This window comes from Rhopilema esculentum, chromosome 11 (assembly GCF_057945365.1).
Source record: "Rhopilema esculentum isolate cy_ngs chromosome 11, ASM5794536v1, whole genome shotgun sequence".
Taxonomy (NCBI): Eukaryota; Metazoa; Cnidaria; class Scyphozoa; order Rhizostomeae; family Rhizostomatidae; genus Rhopilema; species Rhopilema esculentum.
Genome location: NC_142825.1, coordinates 9,930,629 through 9,952,082, shown reverse-complemented (window position 1 = coordinate 9,952,082; position 21,454 = coordinate 9,930,629). Strand labels below are relative to the sequence as shown.

Below are 21,454 nucleotides of genomic sequence, written 5' to 3'. Positions count from 1 at the left end.
AGAAAGCACGAAATAACAGGAACTTAGCATACTAGAGCACTTTTCGTCCGACATTCTTCAGAGAATAACCCGAATATGAACTTTCAGCCACTATCCGATGTTTCTACTATGGAGAGTGTCGAGCCAAAAAGTCTTCAGTATGCTTTGTTTCGGGTATCTCGTGCTAACTTCAATTTTTGCGGTACCAAACACTTGTAAAGAAACAATAAAAGGTAAATATCTAAAAAATTGACTAAGATCTATTTGATTGCTTTGAATAAACAAGCAGTTGGCTTCAAAATTTAAATATTAATGCAGCATTTTCTAATTTAGTCTGACCAACTTATTTAAAATTGGCGTCTTGGTTATTGAAAACAAATTTAACATCTGAAATGTTTTCTGAAAAGTCATGAAAGATATTGTCAAATTTTGTCAAATCAGACATCATTCTATGAATAACCTTTGAAACGGAGACAAATAAAGAAAATCCCAGCCTAGCCACGCTGAATATTTGAGGCTTGCATATTTTGCCTTCTCAAGTGACGCCATCCAATACTTTGATATCAATAGCAATTTACCTTCGAGAATGCGATTCTGAAAAAGGTACATAAGACCATGACTATGATAAGACAGTGCATTTCCTCACCTGAGGTACTCTCTAAGTGGCTCACAAACGTTTTCGAGAATAACTCCACTCGGCTCAAGGGCACGCAATGCCCGTATGGTGGATATATACTGTGTCAAAATATCGACAGTATTTACAGCAGCCTGTAGCAGTCTGTTTCTGAAGCTGAAAGAGAGTAGAGTAGAATAGTTTAAAATCTAGCATAGCAAATTTCGTGACCCTTGCATAGGCCGATTCGTAGGAAGGAACATGAATAAATACACTGATAATCAGTAGCAATATTCAATTACTGCGTTCTCACACAGGCAGACGACGGCTAGATAAAGCAAAAGATACTTCTTCTTTATATCGATACAATATATAGAATAAAGAAAGGAAACGAGTAAAAGGAAGCAAAATATTATTCAACAACATGAATATAGACAAGACTGAGGTACCTAGGAAATAAAAAAGAAAATCCGATCTCGTTTACGACCAAGAATGCAAAAAGCATTTAACTTACGCTTCTTTTAAAGATTTCGTCAAAAGGCTTCGCGATTCAGTCTTTTCTAGGCATTCCTTATAAGCAAAAACAGGATATTAGAATTATTTTCGTTCTTCAATTACTACAGTTAGACGTAAAATGTGCTAAAAACAAAAGTCTTTGAGAATATTTACATCATAACTTTTCATTTAATGGACCCAAAAAAGGGATTCAATGTTTGTTCAAATGGGTGTTTATTCACAACTTTTTGGCGGTATAAAATTTGAAAACGGCTTTAAAAACAGCAAACATTTTACAATATAATACAACAAACTTAATCTTACATTCTTCAGAATAGAAAACATCAGAATCAGGGTCAAAAATATCAAGAAAAAATGTTTCCTATTTAGATCAACAACATGGTACATAGTTTCTTTTACGCTCTTTTCCAGCCTGATTCTGACATTTTTTACTCTGAAGTGTGTGAGACAAAAAACTTATGTTGTAAAATGTTTTCTTTTTGGCTAAATATATTTGTGACCATTCTTTCTTAATATCATATGAAAATTAGAAAATAGAGCTAAATAAGCAAACTAAATAAACAAGATTTTCTGAATAATGCAGTGTGCATTTATTGACAAGGTAATCTTTCGTTTTTCATTCTAAGGGCCTGTTAATACGAGAAAATCTATCCCACTTTTTAGCCTAAAAGGTGAGATGAAATCATCGCATTTGTTTGTATCCTACTTTCCAGCTGTATATGGAGAAAATCACCCCACCTTCCAGCCTGTGAGCAAAAGTTGCAACAAAATTTGATCGCGTTTACATGAAAATTCCATCTCACCTCTCAGCCTGTGAGCAAAAGTTGCAACAAAATTTGATCGCGTTTACATGAAAATTCCATCTCACCTTTCAGCCTGTGAGCAAAAGTTGAGACGAAATTTGATCGCGTTTACATGAAAATTCCATCTCACCTTTCAGCCTGTGAGCAAAAGTTGCGACGAAATTTGATCGCGTTTACATGAAAATTCCATCTCACCTTTCAGCCTGTGAGCAAAAGTTGCGACGAAATTTGATCGCGTTTACATGAAAATTCCATCTCACCTTTCAGCCTGTGAGCAAAAGTTGCGACGAAATTTGATCGCGTTTACATGAAAATTCCATCTCACCTTTCAGCCTGTGAGCAAAAGTTGCAACGAAATTTGATCGCGTTTGCATGAAAATTTCATCCCACCTTCCAGTCTGTGAGCAAAAGTTGCAACGAAATTTGATCGCGTTCACATGAAAATTTCATCCCACCTTTCAGCCTGTGAGCAAAAGTTGCAACGAAATTTGATCGCGTTTACATGAAAATTTCATCCCACCTTTCAGCCTGTGAGCAAAAGTTACAACGAAATTTGATCGCGTTTACATGAAAATTTCATCCCACCTTTCAGCCTGTGAGCAAAAGTTGCGACGAAATTTGATCGCGTTTACATGAAAATTTCATCCCACCGTCCAGTCTGTGAGCAAAAGTTGCAACGAAATTTGATCGCGTTTACATGAAAATTTAATCCCACCTTCCAGCCTGTGAGCCAAAATTGCGACGAAATTTTATCGCGTTTACATGAAAATCTCATCCCACCTTCCAGCCTGTGAGCAAAAATTGCGACCAAATTTGATCGCATTTACATGAAAATTTCATCCCACCTTTCAGCCTGTGAGCAAAAGTTGCAACGAAATTTGATCGCGTTTACATGAAAATTTCATCCCACCTTTCAGCCTGTGAGCAAAAGTTACAACGAAATTTGATCGCGTTTACATGAAAATTTCATCCCACCGTCCAGTCTGTGAGCAAAAGTTGCAACGAAATTTGATCGCGTTTACATGAAAATTTAATCCCACCTTCCAGCCTGTGAGCCAAAATTGCGACGAAATTTTATCGCGTTTACATGAAAATCTCATCCCACCTTCCAGCCTGTGAGCAAAAATTGCGACCAAATTTGATCGCATTTACATGAAAATTTCATCCCACCTTTCAGCCTGTGAGCAAAAGTTGCAACGAAATTTGATCGCGTTTACATGAAAATTTCATCCCACCTTTCAGCCTGTGAGCAAAAGTTACAACGAAATTTGATCGCGTTTACATGAAAATTTCATCCCACCGTCCAGTCTGTGAGCAAAAGTTGCAACGAAATTTGATCGCGTTTACATGAAAATTTAATCCCACCTTCCAGCCTGTGAGCCAAAATTGCGACGAAATTTTATCGCGTTTACATGAAAATCTCATCCCACCTTCCAGCCTGTGAGCAAAAATTGCGACCAAATTTTATCGCGTTTACATGAAAATTTCATCCCACCTTTCAGCCTGTGAGCAAAAGTTGCAACGAAATTTGATCATCTTTACATGAAAATTTCATCCCACCTTTCAGCCTGTGAGCAAAAGTTACAACGAAATTTGATCGCATTTACATGAAAATTTCATCCCACCGTCCAGTCTGTGAGCAAAAGTTGCAACGAAATTTGATCGCGTTTACATGAAAATTTAATCCCACCTTTCAGCCTGTGAGCAAAAGTTGCGACGAAATTTGATCGCGTTTACATGAAAATTTCATCCCACCGTCCAGTCTGTGAGCAAAAGTTGCAACGAAATTTGATCGCGTTTACATGAAAATTTAATCCCACCTTCCAGCCTGTGAGCCAAAATTGCGACGAAATTTTATCGCGTTTACATGAAAATCTCATCCCACCTTCCAGCCTGTGAGCAAAAATTGCGACCAAATTTTATCGCGTTTACATGAAAATTTCATCCCACCTTTCAGCCTGTGAGCAAAAGTTGCAACGAAATTTGATCATCTTTACATGAAAATTTCATCCCACCTTTCAGCCTGTGAGCAAAAGTTACAACGAAATTTGATCGCATTTACATGAAAATTTCATCCCACCGTCCAGTCTGTGAGCAAAAGTTGCAACGAAATTTGATCGCGTTTACATGAAAATTTCATCCCACCTTTCAGCCTGTGAGCAAAAGTTGCAACGAAATTTGATCATCTTTACATGAAAATTTCATCCCACCTTTCAGCCTGTGAGCAAAAGTTACAACGAAATTTGATCGCATTTACATGAAAATTTCATCCCACCGTCCAGTCTGTGAGCAAAAGTTGCAACGAAATTTGATCGCGTTTACATGAAAATTTAATCCCACCTTTCAGCCTGTGAGCAAAAGTTGCGACGAAATTTGATCGCGTTTACATGAAAATTTCATCCCACCGTCCAGTCTGTGAGCAAAAGTTGCAACGAAATTTGATCGCGTTTACATGAAAATTTAATCCCACCTTCCAGCCTGTGAGCCAAAATTGCGACGAAATTTTATCGCGTTTACATGAAAATCTCATCCCACCTTCCAGCCTGTGAGCAAAAATTGCGACCAAATTTTATCGCGTTTACATGAAAATTTCATCCCACCTTTCAGCCTGTGAGCAAAAGTTGCAACGAAATTTGATCATCTTTACATGAAAATTTCATCCCACCTTTCAGCCTGTGAGCAAAAGTTACAACGAAATTTGATCGCATTTACATGAAAATTTCATCCCACCGTCCAGTCTGTGAGCAAAAGTTGCAACGAAATTTGATCGCGTTTACATGAAAATTTAATCCCACCTTCCAGCCTGTGAGCCAAAATTGCGACGAAATTTTATCGCGTTTACATGAAAATCTCATCCCACCTTCCAGCCTGTGAGCAAAAATTGCGACCAAATTTGATCGCGTTTACATGAAAATTTCATCCCACCTTTCAGCCTCACCCCACCTCCCAGCATTCATACGGAAACAATTTATTCAACCCCCGTAAGATACCATCTCTCATGAAGGAATGACTTGTTTGCGATATAAACACATGGCGAAAAATACAAAGGATTCTATAAAAGGGGGGGATCTTACCTCTCAGCTCACAGGCTGGAAGGCGGGATTATTTTCCCCATTGAAACTGGCCCTTAGTCTAGGAAATTCTTCAATTAGACACGCCCAGAAGGAGATGTAAAACTTCAACCTATGGCGATCCGGGTATAATATAATCGTAACAATGTTTGTTGCTTGGGCAAGGAAGACCAATCTGAGCCAGATAAAATCAGAAAAATTTCGAACGACAAAAAAATGAAGGTAAGATGAGATTATTAAATGTAGAACGCCTACAAAAATTTCTGAAAAACTTGCTTTATCGTTATGTGTAGAAGATAAGGATTATTTTATCGCTAAAGATAAGGTCGATGAATGGAACAAATCTTGTTTGCCGATAAAATAAAAGTCAGTTTCTCATTTAGTATGCTAACACTTAATAAAACGCATTTACCGTAAATAAGAAACACGAAAAACAGTTATTCATGCTCAAATATAGATTTTCTATGAACTGCGTTCTGGCCAACATCAGCATTAACAACTTTTTGCTGCTAGAAATAGTAGCGATGAATATCAAGTGATTCGTTGATATTCGCTTTGGTGAAATAGATGCGTACCAATGCAGATATTTAATCTAGCTATAATGCTGCCAAAATTACTTGGAACCCCGGCAATTTTTATACTATATGGTTGTAATATTATATTTTCAATATTATATAATATTATAAAGCGATGTAAAATTATATTTTTCATTTCTTTTCTCATATATTACTTCTACCACGGTGGGGGCGGGGGTTGGTTGAATCTGCCTTTGAAAATTGACATTAGCATTCCAAGAATTTTGGCAAGGTTGCAGGTTCAAGAAACAAAGATTCTCACCCTCAAATCTTCGATAGACGGGAGCGATTCTGGAAACTCGACAATGATTTCAAATAATTGAGCAATTCTAGGATAAAAAGTTACATTCTTTGTCAATGACTGAATAGAACGGTATGTAAAGAAATCTTTGACAATAAACAAAGGGTAAATTTAGACATTCGTATGTGCTGGTCTTGAGGAGAAAAACACAGCATTTTACCTGGATAGGAAATAAACATTGGCCAGAACCACCAAAAAGTACTAATACCCTTCTACACTTGTCTAATGGGAACCGGAGTCTTTTGCTGTAGAGCTGCCATGTTAGGTTAAGGGGGCAGGGGGCGGGGAGGGGTTGAGGTTTTAAACGAGAAATCTCGACAAAATAGTGTGTTTCATATAGTATAGCTTTGTATAAGCAGAAAACATTTTTTAGGGTATGGCATAGCTTATTTTTTATTACTTAAACCCAGTCACAGTGCCGAAAATATTATCCTGGTTGCAGGCATAAGTGATTTTGCGAGTAACTCTGAATTGCGAAACGAAATCCAAGGACATGCAATTCTACCTTAGTTCAGCGTAGACTTTGCAAAGGAAATATTCAAGCTTTGGACGCCATGACTCCACTGACAAAAGATCGCTTTCCAGACTGTCTCCTTGATCTTCTGAAAATAACAAAGTACGGTACTTGACAGCAGAGAAAAGCAGCCCGTTTAATAGCCATAGAAGCATCATCGTCAAACACTCACGAGAATTTTTCAACGCGTTAAGGGTAAATAAAGTCAAATACAATCTTCTCTAAAACTTCATTTTTATCGGTTTTTCCGAAAAAACCTAAAGAGTTAGTCCTTTCTTCAGGGGGGCTTGACAGCTGGTTCTTCAAGTTTCGTAACAATTTTCTTTACAGTTTTCAACTATTTCTGTGAAAATTGCATTCGGATTTCCTTAGCCTTAAACCTGGCAATTTTCCTTCTTCTTCAAAGCCAAATTTCATGTATGTGATTCATTTTAATCTACTCAAAATAAAATTTACTAAGTTCACAAATTAACAATAGCAGATTAATTAGGAGCAAGTTATGATTCCGAAGAATTTGCTATGGTTTGTAAATGCTAGTGTGTATGACTTCTCATTTGGAGAACTTTTGGAAACAGTTTCTTATACAATTGACCATTCGAGGAAAATTGATTAAAGTACGGAAAAGTACGAAAATTGGTTAAAGTAAAAGGACTTTCTCGGAAAAGCTCCTCCTCGAAGAAAGAACTATTTGCAAGATATAGAAAATCATCAGTTGACATTTTTGCAAATGATAAACGAGTCATGATCAGCATAACTACTAGAAGTATTAATTGCTTTATTCCTCAGATCTTTCGGTTTTGAACTTCATTGCTTCCTTGGCAATGCGGTCTTTATGGGGTTAATAAAATAATCATCACGCTAAAAACAACCAACATTTCAAAAGTTCAGGATAACTAGAATTTTGGGTATGTTTACATCATATCTGACATTGCTACTCCTTAGGTCAGGGGTTAATTACTTAATATATGCGCTGCCAGCGCTCTTTCGCCCCTTGCAAAGAAATCATAACTTTATGCAAATAATTCCCTAATTTCTAAGAATGTGAGATAACACTCTTGTGCTAGAAACCTTTTAAGTAACGGCTAGAAAATAAACTCTTACAAGGAGTTAAACTGCGTACATCCCCCTTTTCAAGCACAAATATTAAAGAGCAAGATTATCGATGGTAAAGTAAGGTAATTACATTCTGTTTGTTCCAGAAGCTTGTATGGTCAAGGCATGTTTTTGAAATACATTAGGAGCGAGCATCGATCTCGTATCTCTTTTCACGCCTTAGCGAGCCAATTTCCTTTTATCACCTAAGTTGAGATACGAATTCATACCACTGATTTACAAACCACACATGACAAACAAACCATTTATATCACCAATGACAAGTCTCAACCAAGAGATTATCTGATCTTCCACCCACTGCATTGCTTCTACCAAAAAGTGCTTATGAAACTCATCTTTGCAAAGGCCTTCCAGGTACTCTTTCATCTGAAACACAAAATATAACGACCAAAGGTTGCATGCCTGTTTGGGATAAGCGAAAGTGGGTATTGGATCGCAACTAATGCCTTTGGGGAGGGTTGATGACAATGAATGTTTAGGACAAGCTGTAAAGGCGGGTTTCCACTTTATTCGCACTGGTCGCGCGACTGAGCGAATGCACATTGGGGCATGCGCAAATTGAATTTCCCCTTTCGCTGCGAATGCGCGACCATTCGCTTAGTTGTTCAACTCAGTTGAACCAGTGGGCGACTGGTTGATTCGATTTAGCCAACACATGGCATCGTAGACAGATGATGAGGTATTACGATTACATACCTGGCTGTAAATGACAGCTGCCAAAGATGTGCTAGCTATGTGTTCCAGTAGCCCAAGCGCACGTAAGCAAGAGCACAAATCTTGAAAGTTCGAGACTATCTCATCACAGCAGCAAAGAATACTTTCTCTCGAGCAAGCATCGCAATCTTCTGATTCGTTGTCAGTATCGAGTCCTTAAATTCAAAAAATAACGTCTCAGTGTAGATATACCACATCCAGCAGTGATAAAAAATTAAAACCAGGAGTACTTAAAGCATTTTATAACTAGCAGGATAGAGTAATCGAGGCGAAGTCTAGGAAAATGGGCTTTTTCGCAATCTATCAAAAATAATCATTTAATCGAAAAGGCCCTAAAATTTTTGAAATGAATTTATTTTTATACGCATCAGAAACATCAAAGGACAAGCTCAGTTTTAGCTGAGACATCGAAAGAAGAAATTAGAGTAGTTATGTATTGTAGAATACCAGACTAATACTTGAAAGCTGCGTTGTTATCTTTTTGATAACGAAATATTTTCCTTTATCACGGAAGGGATTGACTCCTCGATGAACTAATTTAATCTATATAACTGGATCCGAGGCCAAAATTCTACCACTATATTTTCATACTGTGCTTATTTCTACCCGTTTTTCTTTAACCTAACTTCAACGATATAAATAAATTCGATATAAAAACGATGGTTGGCCCTTCTTGAATTCCTCGTCTGCCCACTGGGATTTCCTGTAAATCCCCTGGGATTTCCTGTAAATCCCCTGGGATTCCGTGTATATCCCTGGGATTCCATAAATATCCATTGGGATTTCCTGTATGTCCCCTGGGTTTCCCTGTATGCCCCCTAGGATTCCTTGCCTGTCCTTGGATTTCACTGCTTGCCCTCTGGGATTCTCTGTCTACCCTCTGGGATTCTCTGCCTGCACCCTTGGATTCCTTGTCTGCCCCTGGTCAATTTACGTGCTCGGAGGGAAAACAGAGAGAAAATATTCGGAGTAGTGTGAACGTAGCCTTAATAGACCAGACGGAAATGGCGTTAGGTCTGATTGCCCCATGTCCTTATATGGATATCTTATAAAAAATGGGCAAAGCCAAATCATCCTTTGACATCGGAAATTCATTTTAGCATGCAATTGACTATCAAAACTTAAGAAGCCCCCTCTCCGGCGCCCCTCTCCGGCGTCACAGTATGTCGCAGATGAGTTTCATTCTACAATAATCCGTCCGCAGCATGCTAATGAAAAAACGCAAGCTATTTCATATGCTGATTTTAAAAGACAAGTTTGTTTACCTTACGGGTAAAGAAAGACAATTAAGAAATATAAGTCCTATCTAAATTATAATTTATTGTTAAATTTTGGTTCATTACATCGTATTCATTTGTAGTGGATTGCTTTTCGTCGTTTGTGCTGTTCCTACCTATTATTCATACTTGTAGCTATAGCTCTTGATTTCCTCATTAAGATTCCACGATTATCTTATCTGTATTAGCATAGCAATACTCTTTAAGACCAATCAATACTGTCAATGTAGGTTGATAAAAACGACAAAAAGTCCCTTTTTCAGTTAGACACCATATAGTTTGATACTTTTTATACCACGACAGTTCCTTCTTAAAGTTTCGATAGTCAACTGCATGCCAAAATGAATTTTCGACGTCAAAGGATGATTTGGTTTTGCCCATTTTCAATAAGATATCCATATAAAGACATGGGGGTAATTAGACGCCTCGTGACAAATTAAAGCTCATTTTACTACTTTAGACGTATTTCTACCAAAAAAGATAAACTATCCTTTATATTCCACTGCTTAGACCAGATTTATTTTGTTAAAAACGTCATCCCAGCCACGATTTTCCTTCGCAAAGGATAAGAAGAAACTTCTCCCGATTGATCCCAATTTTACCCCCAAAACAGCGGAAAATCCCCTTTTACAATCACAATTCAATATCCCCAGTTGATAAAGAGCTCGAAGCTGGTAATCAAAATTTCCCCGCCCAAAGTGGTAATCCCCTTCATTTCCGTCTGGTCTGTAAGCTATTCGCTTAATATTATATTGGTGTATGAAGCATTATTTTGAGTAAAAATTCAGCTGGGTTTTATCTCATGTAAGTTGAAATACAGAAATACTGTTTTGACTTTCTTTTCCTTAATTGCTTGGATTAAACAATGTCTGTAGTTTACAAACTGAACGACTAGTTACGAACTTATCATTAAATTTAACGGTAATCGTCTAACCTTTATTTTGACTGTTCCCATTTTTAATTTTAACTAAAATTTATTGAGCCACAAGAGAGCAAGATTGACAGCAAACCAAAGGAAAACTCACAGGTAAAACTTGCATTGGGGTAAAAGGGTCCTGCTTTGCTTTGCAGCAAGCTTGACAGAATTGCTGAATTTTTCCTTGGCCCATCGAGAATACTTTGAAATTTACCCTTATCTTGCAAGCATTCATTTTAAAAATATTTTATTTAGACATGATTTACAGCTGAACCTCTATAAAGTTGTCAAGTGATGACGTCACAAAAATCTATTTTTAGAATTTTTGATTTTTTTTCACATAACCTGAAAGAGCATCATGAAATACCTCTAAATCTGCCAAATCAGTCAAAGTTATTACAAATTGGCTGAGATATGTCCAGATGAGCACAAGCTCTGGCCCCATCAAACCTCATAACTTTATGAACTGAGCCAAAATAAGAGTAATCCGTTAACGAACTTCAAATCCTCTATTGACCATAGCTCACCCGATTTTGCATGGATGGGAGTATTTTATGGCGTTCTTTCATGTTATGTGATCGAAATTCGAAAATTCTAAAAAAAATAGTTGTGACGTCACACTTGAGAACTCTATTAGCAGACTATACAACCTCAACAACGGGCAGATAATTTTGTCCTAAACGGTCAAAACGCCTTTTAAGGAACTTCTATGCGACGGTCACCAGTATACAACGGACACCTCTATAAAACGTATATTTACACTGGTTCGAAAAGCGTCTGTGACTCATAATTCCGCAAATATTATAAAAACTATACCTATAATTCCACAAGGCAAAGAAAAAACAACCATGATTTGATTTGCATTGATCAAGGAATTTTTGTATGTCCTTTCCCCCAAAATCTTAATGTTGCAAATATTTCATACTTTTTTTTCAAACTGGACATTCATTTGTCAATGCTAAATTTCCCGTAATGCTAAAACAGCAACAACCATATTTTTCAAACAGTGTTAGAATACTAGTTTCAGGGCCGCCATTTTCTAATTCATGGTTCTAATTCCTATGTCACGTAATTTTATATCAGAATGGTCTTAACAAATGCACAAGCTGGCTGGGTTTCTCCATGAATGAAAGAGATGGGATGCTTTTATGATGTCTTAAATATAAAACAAAGCAACATTTACAGCAACCCTTGCATACAAAATTACTTATACAATTTTTCATTTGTGACAACAATAAAGCTAGAAAAAGAGTGTATAAAGAGTTGACTGGCTTGCAGCATTTTTATTGGAGAAAAAGAAATTGTTGAATGATGTTTTTAAGAAAAAGTAAAAGTAAATATGTAATAATTGATCATCGTAATAAATAAATAATTTGTAATGAAAATAGGTGGTTTCAAGAACAAGTTATTGACATTATATACCTTGTTGATCTTTAGCTGATGTTGACTTGTAACATTTAAAAGCTGCGATGAAATAATTAATGATAAACTGCCTTGAATCCTTGGTCTCGTTAAGTAGTAGCGCTGCTCTTGCCAATGCCAGATCCCGCCTAAACGAGATAATAATAGGTAATACAGAAAGCATTTACTACAATTTATCTACAGAATATAAACTGTTGCAAAATTGACAGAATGCATAGATTATTATGCATAGATTATAATCATTATGCATAATAATCTATGCATAAATTTTGATCATTATGCATAGATTATAATCAAATCTTCCAAGCTAGAAGTTAAAGCTAGGAGTGCCAATCTAATCAGCTAAATCTTTTCTAAACTGGGAAGGATCCAACGAAGGATCTGGAGATTTTGCAATGAGATAACTATTCTTTTGTTGTGTTTCATAATTTTTAAAACCAGGGCAAAATATCAGTTATTTTTAAAGGAAACAGAGAGGATAAAAAAGATAAATTATAGTAATTGTGATACTAAAATTGAATCACTTTGGAATTCTTTGTACATATCATCAATCAATTTGATAAAATGTAAGAGTAATAATTACTTTTGTCAATGGTAATTCACCTTATTATCAAACAATTTTACCTTTCCAAAACTCCATCAGTTGCATGAATAAGAATATTTGCATGGAATGTATGGAAGACTTGTAAGACTTTATGGCTGACTGTGCTTAGTGCTTGATTATCCTGTTGAGATTACAGATATTTGATATGAATCACTTCCAATATATTTATTATGCAAATAACTAAAATAATTACTGCACAGATTAAAAGAAAAATGCAAAATTTTTAGAAACCATTGCTACATTCAAGACCTTTCAAAATTCAAATAACAATGATCAATTATTGTTTCATCTAATGACAACTCCAAATTCCAAAAAAACTTTTGCATCTAAAACTTAAAGATACACAGGTTAACTGGTTCAAAAAGACAAGACAAAGGAGCATGCATCATACAAAAGCACAGTTTTTGCCAAACTCTCCTCAGCCTTTAAAAATTCAGACAATGACAAAACATTGCATGGAAACGTACATCCAGATGTACATTGGAAGAAACATGAGAGGGTGAATTGTTTATCTAATTGATTTCTTGCTTTTGGCCAGCCATTCACCAAATGACCTACAAATGGATTTTTTGTTGACAGAATAATACACAAAATTACTTATCAGTTCTCCTAGTCATATGATTAAAAATTGAGAATATTAGGACAAGGATCTAAGTCTATATAAATCTAAATTTAGCACTCACCCATTCAGGAAAATTGTGCCAGAATAATGGACAATAGTCATTTAAGAGTCTTGCTTTGAAATGTTCATCTAAAAAGTAGGAAAGAAATGATATGAACATATGTAGCTATTTTCCAGCTGCTTGTAACTTGTCTGAAGGAGCAATATTTTAAACAAAATTTGTATTCTGATAAAATCATCTGGTAGTCACTTCAATCAAATTTGCCTATTTTGCATAAGAAAATCAGTCTTCCTTGTGAGGACAAGAACAAACAACACAACAAAATTCATTTGAAAAAGACAAATGATTTGAATGGTTTCGCAGAACAAATAGTAAATAAAACTGGGTCATGTTTTTCAATAGAAGTACATTCAAAGTGAGATCGGATCATGCCTGTGACCTCTCATTTCTGATCCTCTCATTTCATCAATCCTTTCACATTTAAATTTTAAAGAGAGCTGCAAATTAGAAGTGCAAGTTTAATGTGTGATTGAAAAAAAGATGTGACAAAAACAGGAGACTAACCAATAAGATGTCAAAAACAACTAGGTGTGTTTTGACCAAAAGATAATAACATGGGATAATGAAACTGAAAAAAATTGTCCATTTAAGCAATGTTGTCAGATGAAAATCCCTTCTTGTTGGGGCAGAGGATGGCAGCCAACTAAGTTGATTCCAATTCAGTGCACCCTTATTAAGAAAAAAAACTTATTTTAAGCATTTATTTTTAATATTATTTGAAGTACAGTTTAAATTTATTTTAATATTTTAATATTTAATTTTTTGATGACCCTTGTAAGTTGTAATTTGTATTAATCATCACTTCATCCTCCGGGCACAATCAATAGTGCAATCACCACAATGGTACTTTCTTCACTGTTTATCTTTCATTGGCACTTTTGAGCACTAATAAACTTTTCCTTCATCTTTCACTCTCTTTCTCTGTGATGACCCCAAACAACTATCAAATTTTTTTTCAGTTTTAATAAAGTTTATTTCAGTAAAAATTAAAAAGGCAGTAGCTTTGGGGTGGTGCAAATGCTCAAAAGTTTGGAAAAAAGATAGCATCTCCGTTGGTGGTCAATACAAACAGAGTCATGCATACCCTAAAAGAGCAGAAGCTGCCAAAAATACCAGGTAATCTGATGGAAAGATTGACAAGCATAACTTAATTAAACTAATGCCAGAGTAGCATATTTTCTGAATTTTTTGCTAGCATTGCAGTTGAGATTTATTTCAAAGCTTATGGCTAGCTCTAAAACAAACAGGCATTTTACTTGGCTTTAAGAAGTAAACCAGGACATGCCAGCAACAACAAGCAGAAGTGTTCCTGGAAGAAGATAGAATTCAGTTTGGCATAATGAAAAAAATAAAAATAATCATAAAATAATTTAACAGGACAACCTATAAGGGCACTTCATTGGCAACCATTTGCTTGAAAGCATATAAATGACTTTACCAAATGTTCTTGATCCTAAAAACTTTACGAGGAAACTTGCTACATTGAAAGTTTGGAAATTTGTGATAATTCATGATCAACTTTCTTCAGAACTTAAGCTGTAAGGAGCTTGAAAAAATTAGCTGCATACATTATTGAAGCTTTTCCTTTCTGTACCCAAACAATTTGTCTTACTTCCAACATTCCTCCATCTTTATCTTTGAAATGAGCTCAGCTAAAATTTGATTCCTTTAGACCTTTTCTGACAATGAATTATTTGTAATTTGTAATGTGTGTTTGAAAATTCTTCCACCAATCTGCTTAAACTCTGTTTTTAAGCCTCTCAACCAACAACTTATTAAAAATAGCGATGAACAATTTAAGAACAGAGTGATGTTAAAAAAATACCCTTCTGGGACCAGTTTAGAGTCTTGGCAAAAATGGTGTAGGAAAATCTTTAAGATCATCATGGCCTTTGGAAGAAACTGTTTGCATTTCAATTAAGAATTTCAAATGCTATGGTGTACTGCATGTTGTTTGCTGGCAAGATCATTCCCCTGCAGTTATGGGAGATGACATGACAAAGGATTTTAATATGAATATAAATCTAGGCAATTAGTAATTCCCCCAAAAAACTTTACATCTGGTTGCAAAAAAACAAACTATCTTTGAATTTTATTAAAATACACTCCATGCTGGTCACAACCAAGCAAAAGCATAACATATTTTAAAATTGGGATGATGTTCTGAAATTGAAATTCTGCACTAAAAGTGAAGTAGCTTGGGTCTGCAAATTGACTGTTCCTTAGATTGGAAAGAGCAAATCAAAGCTCTTTCTGCTAAAGTTTCTATGGCTTTAGGTGTTCTAAAACATGCAAAAACTTTTTGCCAAGGAATACTTTGAAAACTCTGCATTCAGCCCCATATAAGTTATGTTGTTACTCTTTCTGGGGCTCTGCAAAGTCAACTGGAACAGGCCTTTCTCTAAGCAAAATGAAGGTGCTCTATAATTGAACTTCAAAAAAACTTGAGGCACTCCATAAATAAAATTGTCTTGAGAGTATCATTAGGAGGAGTGTAAAATGTTCCAAAAATAGTAGCTACAATAGAAATTGGCTCCGTTTTTGCATCAATAATAGAGATTGAGCATAAATAGCACCACACTCCAGGGCCCTTGGTATGATATATTGTGTGATATTTATTTGTATACAGCATCATGTGAACACGTCTCGGGTGATATCTACACAAATACCTTTTCAAAAGTTTGTGTTTTCTTGTTATGAAAATGAATTAAAGGTTTTATGTCAAAATAAAATCAATGCATTTGTAAATATCATTGCATTTTCAGATGATCAACTCTCAAATTATGTTTATATGTGTGTATTTTTGATGCATTGATTATTTTTTCATTTGAAAATGCTTTTTGCAGAAGTGGCCTTAAATGGAACTGGGTATAAATGAGTATAAAATGTCATCAAAAAATAAATGGTATGAACTTTTGTACAAATCTTATGAATCATAACATTGCCCTCATTTGCAACAATGGCTAAGTTTAATAATCATCATTTTAAAATAACATTTTTCTTCTTGGCAATATCGTTTTACATTTTAAGGTGCTCAATAAATCACACTCCATGGTTGTTTCAGAGTGCGTTTTAAATGCTGGCCTTTCAGGGCATGGCCTGCTGGAACAAATCAGCTGCAAGCCTGTGTTGGAAAACCAGTCTTTAGATCTCTGAATAGGTTGGCACCACAGTGCTCCACTTGCAACTTCTAAAAAACAGGGGCAGACCTGAGGCTACCCAAGGAAAAGACATCAATTTGACAGAAAGTCATTTCCTACAGAGGAGCACAGTTGTGGAATGGCCTTTTGGCAAAGGTAGGCAGGAATCCTTTCTAGAGAAAATCTTTTAGGTTTCTAAATTATAACTTTTCTTGGAAATAGGATTTTAGATTGCATTTAAGTTTTTAAACAGATTAAGTTAATTTCTGTTAGTTTACTTGATTGTAATTTTAATATTGTTTTAAAGGAGGTCCACTTGAAAACCAGGTCTTGTGCTGAAGGGTTACACTTGTGCTAAGAGGAATTTAGTTAAATAACTGAGAAATGAAATAAAAACAACATAGGTGGCTTTTTTAGGCTGAAATTGGCAATTCTTCTGCTGGTTAAAATAAATTTATATATCGATGAAGTTTTGTTTTTGTATTCCTTATGTACCACCCCCAGCTTATTTTGAATATCAGAACACAAAATTTAGATTATATTTTCAAAATTATACTGTACATCATGTACATGATGTAACATGTAAGTTTTCTCCAGATTCGACAGCAGTGTATCCAAAAATCCTACAAACTCTTTTTTGATCAGCAAACAAACCCCTTTTTGCCTAATGGACTGCAGAGTGCAGTGGTTTCCAAAGTGATTTTAGGTATGCAAGAACAAATTTTTAAGTTTGCAAGTGTTTACTTTGGTATAAGTGTGCACTTAAGTTTTGCACATCAACATGGACAAGTTCACTTTGAAAATATGAGAGTGCATGTCTGGATTCATACACTTTAGTTATTTTTATAGTTAATAATTTTAAATGTTATCATCTAGGGATCTTGGGCTTGGAATATGCAAAATCATGGGCAATTTATTGCAGGTGCACAACAAAGTTTCTAGTCTTAGTGCCCACAAATATTCTAGAACCAAACTATATCACCCAAATAATTTAGAAGCTAAAATGAATGAAGATAAGAAAATTTACACAACTGAACATTTTTTGTTAATAAATAGATGCAAGATTATGTTGGTCTTGAGGAAACTTAATTCTTCATTTGCCCTATGCAAATAGAAAAAAAACCGGATACTTGCCTGCAGTCAGGCTCGCTTACGGTACAAATTTAATTTTTTTGAATTTACGAGATGATTCGATATGATTTTTAAAGCATACCCTTTTATAAATCTTAACCCAGTTTTTTAGAAATGAAACCCGACTGTAAATCTTGCTGATAGGATTATTTTTCATGCTGTCGAAGAGATCAAGGGAAAGTTCCACAAACACTGTCTAAAAAGTGTTAATTTTTTGCAAAATTTAACTTAAAAAAGACCATAATCTTTATTTTTACGAAGACTATCAAGCCATTAGCACAAAAATGGTGTATGGGAAGGGTACAAGTCTCTAGAAGTTTTTATCATCAAAAAGGGTATTTATTAGGCCAAACACAAAAACGACGACAAGTCGGCGTAACTTCTCACCATATTGAGCCAATAAATTGGGCTGAAATGAAGCCATTATGTATCCACGAACTTAAACTATCAAAAACGTGACATCCCTATTCAATTCATTTTGCAAGGAAAATCGACTCTAAGCTCAACACTTCGTTCTTTTTGGCATCTCCAAGAAGACGGCTAAAGTTGTTTTAGGCCAATGGACGATTGCCTCGTTTCAGTTTGGCGCGAAAAGGCAGTCGGTATCCTTTGGATGTAGGTCTCGGCGTTGAAGGTGTATCTTAAAGATATACAATAAAGATATATTTGGCAAAGCAGCATGAGAAATATAGAAAACGAAATGACACTCACATACAAACTAGAAATACAACCAACGATAACCAGGCCAAAAAATTTATCTCCAAGAAATGCTGCTGTACTGACAAAATTTATTTCACAAAACGAAAGTTTTGCTGTCTGATTATATTGCATTGTACATAATATTTTGCTTTAAAATTATTGGATGAACATTTTTACAATATGGAACTGGTTGGTTTTGATTTGTTGCTCTTTATACAAGAAATTTCTTCAATTTCAGTTGAACATTTCAATAGTTTTCAGAATCATAAATACTTCAAATGAATGGTAGTTTCTTAAGAGTTAGCAAGTACATATTTAATGCAAAAAAGAATGGTCAAAGTAGGCTGGCCGTGATGCTATCTCATGATTTGTTGCCAGTTTCTCCTAGCTTTCATATAAATGAGAAGACTTAATTGAAAAAGATTTCACAATAATCCTTTTATTGGTCAACCATACATTTTGCTAGTCTTTAATCAGAATTCAATCGTTACTTGCTTTTTACAATACGAGCGTTAAATTTTAAATCTCAATGCGTTATAAGGTCACATGTAATGTCACTTAAGGTTACGTTAAACGTTTTTGACACAATATTTGGTTTTCTCTCCCTAAAAGCCAAACGGAATCAGGTTAAACTATACATCATTCGATGCACAACAAATGTGGCGATTCCAACCATATCAAAATAATTGTAAAATGATACTTTCCAGGCAAATTTATTGCTTTAATGAGTGTACCACCTTCAAAAGCTATTTTGTACCCCTGCGTTTGAGATATCAAAATCTGACTTATATCAGCAGAAAGCGCAGATCCCAAGCTATCAAAGAGTGTCTCAGATTTTTGAAATTCTTCCTCCCCTTATAACTGAACCCTGTCAAAAATTGGCAAACAGTATTTCTTCCCTCTCATAGCTGTATTTGGCTATAAAAGACGAACCAGAGCAAATACGCAAATTTTGAGACACACTTAGCCGACATCTGTCCTGGCCGTGTGCAAATTTTTGAGCCATTTGATTTGTTCCTTGGGTACAGAATAGCTTCTTCATACCTGTATGTAGAGGATTTGTGAGTCCGGAGAAAACGGGATTTTACTGATCGTGCTTGCAAGGTACACTCGTAATCCACAATGTTATCCGGGTCTCGATACTTGAAGCTTTAAGATCAATAAGCCTGTTTAAATAAACACGGCCGTACATGGGATACATGGATGTGTCATGCAATATTGTAAACGAGACATTCATGCATAGAAATACAACTAGGATAGCAACTTGACTTTAGACGCCTTCTTATTGTATTTGCCCAACGACATTATGATTTCTACGAACATAGTTTGGACAGCAAACTAGTAGAATAGAATGTCCAGTCACAACACAAGTTTATTGATACATGTGAAGAAAATTACGATAGGCCTACTCCACAGCAGCCTATTGATCTGAGACTGAACGACTATTTCCAATTGTCCGTGCTTTGTAAATTAGCTGGATTTTTTGCCAATCTTTATTCTTCTGAATCCTGTTGTAATAAGGCTGCATTTCACTCCTTGTCCATCTACCGATATAATGATTGCCTTCTAAAAAGAAGCTTCAAGGGCCTCTCCAGCCAAAAAAATTTTTTTTTTATTGACTGAAAAGTCAGCATCTGGTGCGTGTATTTTGGCAAAGTCGTTGTTTTTGCAAAATTCCAATTAGTTTAGAAGTTATAAGGCTTTAAAGTTGCACCTTTCCGAGAAAAAAACGACAAAAGCCGAATCAGTTTTGTGACACTCTGACGTCACAATGTGCGGCTCTCGTTCGCCATGAATTTCGTATATCTTTCACCGAATCGTGAAGGAGTCATGGTCACGCGTTCATAACGGCATCTAAATCTAGAGCAGGAGCTTTTTAGGATCGAAAAATATTAAATGTTTACAATCATTCTAAGTTTGCGGGTCGGAATGTGTCCATGCTGTGTCACGACTTTGTTTTGATCACCTGTATAGGCCTACAAAGCTGCGGCTTCCTGTTCCAGCTCTTCCCTCGCGTATAATTAATCGAAATTGACACTCCAGAAACGATGAACAACTAAAGGCTTCAGAATTGATATCTGAAATGTTCAAACTAAAAGCCGGTGGTCGGTGGAACAGAACTGAGAGTACCATTACTTGCAGTGTTCAATTTGCGAATCGCCGTCGTTCGATTCGGTTTGAGGCGAGACTAACGAAATATGTCAAAATTGGTGACACTGTGACGTCAAAATTGCGTCACAGTGTCACCAAACCGAAAAATTTTTGTCGGTTAATTCAATTCAATTATCGAAATGCAAGAGCTTATATCTCACAAACGGTAAAAAATATCAAAAAAACAAATAATGACTTCGTGATCAGCAGGTTCAACTTCTTTAGATTAGCCAATAAAATGCAAGTGCAAAATGCAAGTTGGCTGGAGAGGCCCTTTAACATAACACACGTACATGTATAGAACACGAGCACAAGAAAACAAGCAGAAAGGACCCCCAACCCGCAGACAGGCAGCCACCGCCCACAGCCCCATTTGCCGCCTAAATAACAACCGGAGACAGCAAAAATTCCAAAGAGCCAAAAGAACGGCTGTCAAAAAAATGGAAACAAAATAGAGTTCCAAACTTCTATTGAACAAGAGGTGCTAATGTTGCTACAACATTAGTAACAATTAAGGAAATTTGACAAAGGGGCAATCCTATTGGTCCTTAGACACAACCGCTGCCCCACAATTATTGGGACAGATCAAGCCAAAGGGCAGCAACCGCCCATCCGCAAACCAAGGACCCTACCCACCCATCAACCCGCACTCATGCTACACATAAGCTAAATAACTAAATAACAACAACAAATGTTTTCTATGATAAATTTAACCTATCATTATACAAATCTGTCGTGTTCCATATCCTGCACTCTACTCTTGAAAACATTCAAAATCAGAACTTAAAATGATCTGTTTTTGTATGAAGCTGTATTTTTTCCCATTTCTAACAGAGTATTCCATACAATTTTTAATCGTATATATTCCAGACGATCTTATATAACATTGCTAGCCTGGCGTCAACTCTGCGCTGCTATAAACTGCGCCATCCAAGTGATTGGAACATTTCAGAAACACTGGATGTATTATTATGACGTCCTGTCACCCATCTCGCAGCTCGGTGCTTAACCATTTCAATTTGATTAACTATGCAATGTTTTCTCATTGACCCTGTGAATTCGTCTGATGTTGCCTTAGGATCCCAAACCGTTGCACAGTAATCCAACTTAGGCCCGACTAAAGCCTTGCATGCTTGCTCTTTAACTTTCACCGAACTGACTCTTAAATTTCTTTCCACAAAGCTAAGCGTTCTATTGGCAGGTGCAGTAATATTGTTTAGGTGATTGTTCCA

At 35.9% G+C, this 21,454-nt stretch overlaps 1 protein-coding gene across 2 annotated transcripts in view; it reads right to left on the bottom strand.

The window, feature by feature from the left end:
• The window catches only part of LOC135693387 (anaphase-promoting complex subunit 2), a 30,461-nt gene extending 12,371 nt beyond the window's left edge, over positions 1-18,090 (bottom strand). Inside the window, exons 1-10 of one of the 2 annotated variants that reach the window (XM_065211852.2) lie at positions 17,760-18,090; positions 13,102-13,169; positions 12,439-12,539; positions 11,815-11,942; positions 8,182-8,354; positions 7,728-7,851; positions 6,364-6,457; positions 5,820-5,886; positions 1,107-1,162; positions 626-769 (exon numbers count right to left, since the gene is read on the bottom strand). In XM_065211852.2, coding sequence (XP_065067924.2) covers positions 626-769; positions 1,107-1,162; positions 5,820-5,886; positions 6,364-6,457; positions 7,728-7,851; positions 8,182-8,354; positions 11,815-11,942; positions 12,439-12,539; positions 13,102-13,169; positions 17,760-17,796 — 992 coding nt within the window. In that variant the 5' untranslated portion in view covers positions 17,797-18,090. Of the gene's footprint in view, positions 1-625; positions 770-1,106; positions 1,163-5,819; positions 5,887-6,363; positions 6,461-7,727; positions 7,852-8,181; positions 8,355-11,814; positions 11,943-12,438; positions 12,540-13,101; positions 13,170-17,759 lie in introns of both variants that reach the window. The other variant, XM_065211851.2, reaches the window with a different exon arrangement.
• Positions 18,091-21,454: the final 3,364 nt, after the last annotated feature.